The sequence below is a fragment of the Antrostomus carolinensis genome, unplaced genomic scaffold (genome assembly GCF_000700745.2).
Source record: "Antrostomus carolinensis isolate BGI_N321 unplaced genomic scaffold, ASM70074v2 scaffold31465, whole genome shotgun sequence".
NCBI lineage: Eukaryota > Metazoa > Chordata > Aves > Caprimulgiformes > Caprimulgidae > Antrostomus > Antrostomus carolinensis.
The window spans coordinates 1-2,446 of record NW_010317561.1 but is presented as its reverse complement, the minus strand read 5'-3'; the positions used below and the strand labels follow the sequence as shown (position 1 = coordinate 2,446).

Genomic DNA, 2,446 nt, shown 5'->3' with positions numbered 1-2,446 from the left:
AGGGACAGGGCTTGGGAGCCTGTCTCTGTTCTCTCTGCAGCCCCTTCCTTCTCCCAGCTCTGCTGTTTGGCTCCCCGCTTCCTCTGCATGGTGGGGGACAACCACTGAGTAATCTTTGTCCCCGTGGGGGTCCCGTGGTTGCCAGAGCAGGTCCCTCCCCATGTGGCATGCTCCCTGGCACGGCTGGCTCTGTCCCCGTCCCGGCGCTGCCATCGCCGTCGGTGCTGCCAGGCGCTCGGCCGTCTGTGTGGCTCCCGTTGGGCTGTGCCTCCCCTCACTCCGTGGGACCCCTGTCCCCTGCCCACCCTGCCCCTGGCTCTGCCTTATGCATGGCTGTTTGGTTTTGCCTCTCTCCCCTCCTGTCTCCCCTCTTCCCCGTGACTCTGCGATTCCCCTTCTCTCTCCATCTCCGTCCTTTCTTTCTCCCCAGGTCTGGTGCACTTTGGGCCCCTTTTGTGAGGTAAATGTGGTCTTTGCTCTTTTTTTTTTTTAATTTTTTTTTGTGCCTTGCCCTTCTGCTCTCACACCCTGACCTGCTCCTGCTCCTGCTCCTCAGGCAGCCGGGCTGGGCTGGGAATTCCCACTCTGCAGCAGGGTCAGCCCCGCCAAGGAGCCCCTTCACCCCATCTCCCCAGGCTGCGTGCTCAGCTGCTGCCTTCAGCCTGTCCCTGTCTTCCCATGATGATTTTCCTGCCCTTTTTTCCCCTAAAAGAGAGTCCCAGGTGGCCCCTGCTATTCCCTGCTCCTTTCTACTCAGTGGTCACTGATGTCCTGCCGCACTCTCATCCTCTGGAGCGGTGACATGTCCCATGTCCTGGGCACAGACATCATCTACCTGTGCTGAAACTGAGCTGTTTCTGGCCAGACTGGGCTTTCCATCAGCCGGTGCCTTTCCCACCAGAAACCCCAGCACAGAAGTACATGGCCCAGTGCTTCAGCCGGCCTTTGCTGATGGGAATGCTGGGGAGGAGCTCCGTGGGCAGCACGCCTGGGTATTTCTCCATGTATTGTGCTGGAGAGGAGGGTTGAGGAGGTAAAAGGAGGCAGAAGAGGAAGCGAAAGCAGATGCTCTGCTTGGGCTGTGCAGTCTCCAAGTCTTTGAAGAGTTCTGGGGTGCTGCAGGAGCTTGGTCTGCAGTGGTACCACGGTGATGGGTGGTGTGTCTGTCCTGTGGAGGGTCTTCCACACCAAGGAGGGGGAAGGCTGGAGAAAGCAGCATCTTCACACACAGTGCCACATCTGCTGGCAGACGGGCTGCCTGGCACGCAGGGACTGTCAGCAGCCCCCGTTCTCCTCTCCTGTCTCAGCCAGCGAGTGCTTTCCTGAGGGTTTTGCTCTTTTCCCCTGTGCTCAAGGTCTGTGGGGCAGCAGCAGCCCCATCCCATGAGAGGGAGAGAGGAGAAGGCCCTGGGAGAGCGTACGGCTGCTTCTCTGGACTGGGAGAACATGCCTGGCCGGGGCTGTGCAAGTTGTCTGTGCACAGCTCGGACCATCTGCTCTTCCCTGCAGCTTCCCTCTCAGCAGCCAGGCTCCCAGGCTAACAGGGGTTTTCTCCTCTAGCTTGTCTCAAGTTTTCCTCTTTGCTTCCAAACAGGAGATTAAGAAACTGAAGGAACTGATGAGCGCAACTGAGAAAATCAGGCGGGAGAAGTGGATTGATGAGAAAACCAAAAAGATCAAAGAGATCACTGTGAAAGGTACGGGCACGTTCCCTCGGCCGTGGCTGGAGTTGGGCCAGTGCAGGGCCTGTGTCCGTGCTGCTCCCAGGGAGGGGCTGTGTCTGCAGAAGCTGCTGGCAGCTCAGGGATGGGCTGCTCAGCGTGGGCAGTCCCTGCTCCCCGGGTTTGGTAGAGGACAAGAAAGCCCCTCTGTGCTTCCTTCCGCTGCTCTGCCAGCCCCTCTTTGCTGGTTGATGTGTTTGCAGCCTCCTCACCAGCTGGCCAAGGCCAAGGGCACTGGTGTTGGGATCTGGCCAGCCCCAAGGCCACACAGTAACTGTCCTTCCTGCTGCCCCAGGGCTGGAGCCAGAGATCCAGAAGCTGATCACCAAGCACAGGCAGGACATCAGGAAGCTGAAGATGCTGCACGAGGCCGAGCTGCTGCAGTCGGATGAGCGGGCTGCCCAGCGCTACGGCCGGCAAGCGGAGGAGCTGCGGGACCTGCTGGAGCGGGAGAAGGAGGAGCAGAGCCAGCGGGAGAGGGAGCTGGCCCGGCAGCGGTACATCCGAGTGGGGACAGTGCCTTGGGACTCAGAGCATGGGGGTGGCATCCACCACCCACGTGCTGGCAGTTTCACAGTATTTGCTGCAGTTCATACCCCTGGGGAGCAGCCCCTTTCTCTCCAGCCCTGAGCTGGGAGATGCTGGTGAACCAGGGACACCAATTCAAGCCCCTGGTCGGCTGCAGAGGGTTGGGACGGGGCAGGGTGGCGAGGGGGATGAATACC

General features: G+C 60.0%; 1 protein-coding gene across 1 annotated transcript in view; it reads left to right on the top strand.

The window, feature by feature from the left end:
• Nucleotides 1–2,228, top strand: part of CEP131 (centrosomal protein 131) — a gene marked incomplete at both ends in the record, with an annotated part of 8,810 nt that extends 6,582 nt beyond the window's left edge. The window contains 3 exons of the mRNA XM_029085121.1: nt 431–460; nt 1,595–1,697; nt 2,017–2,228. Coding sequence (XP_028940954.1) covers nt 431–460; nt 1,595–1,697; nt 2,017–2,228 — 345 coding nt within the window. The remainder of the gene's footprint in view (nt 1–430; nt 461–1,594; nt 1,698–2,016) is intronic.
• Between the last annotated feature and the right edge of the window lie 218 nt (nt 2,229–2,446).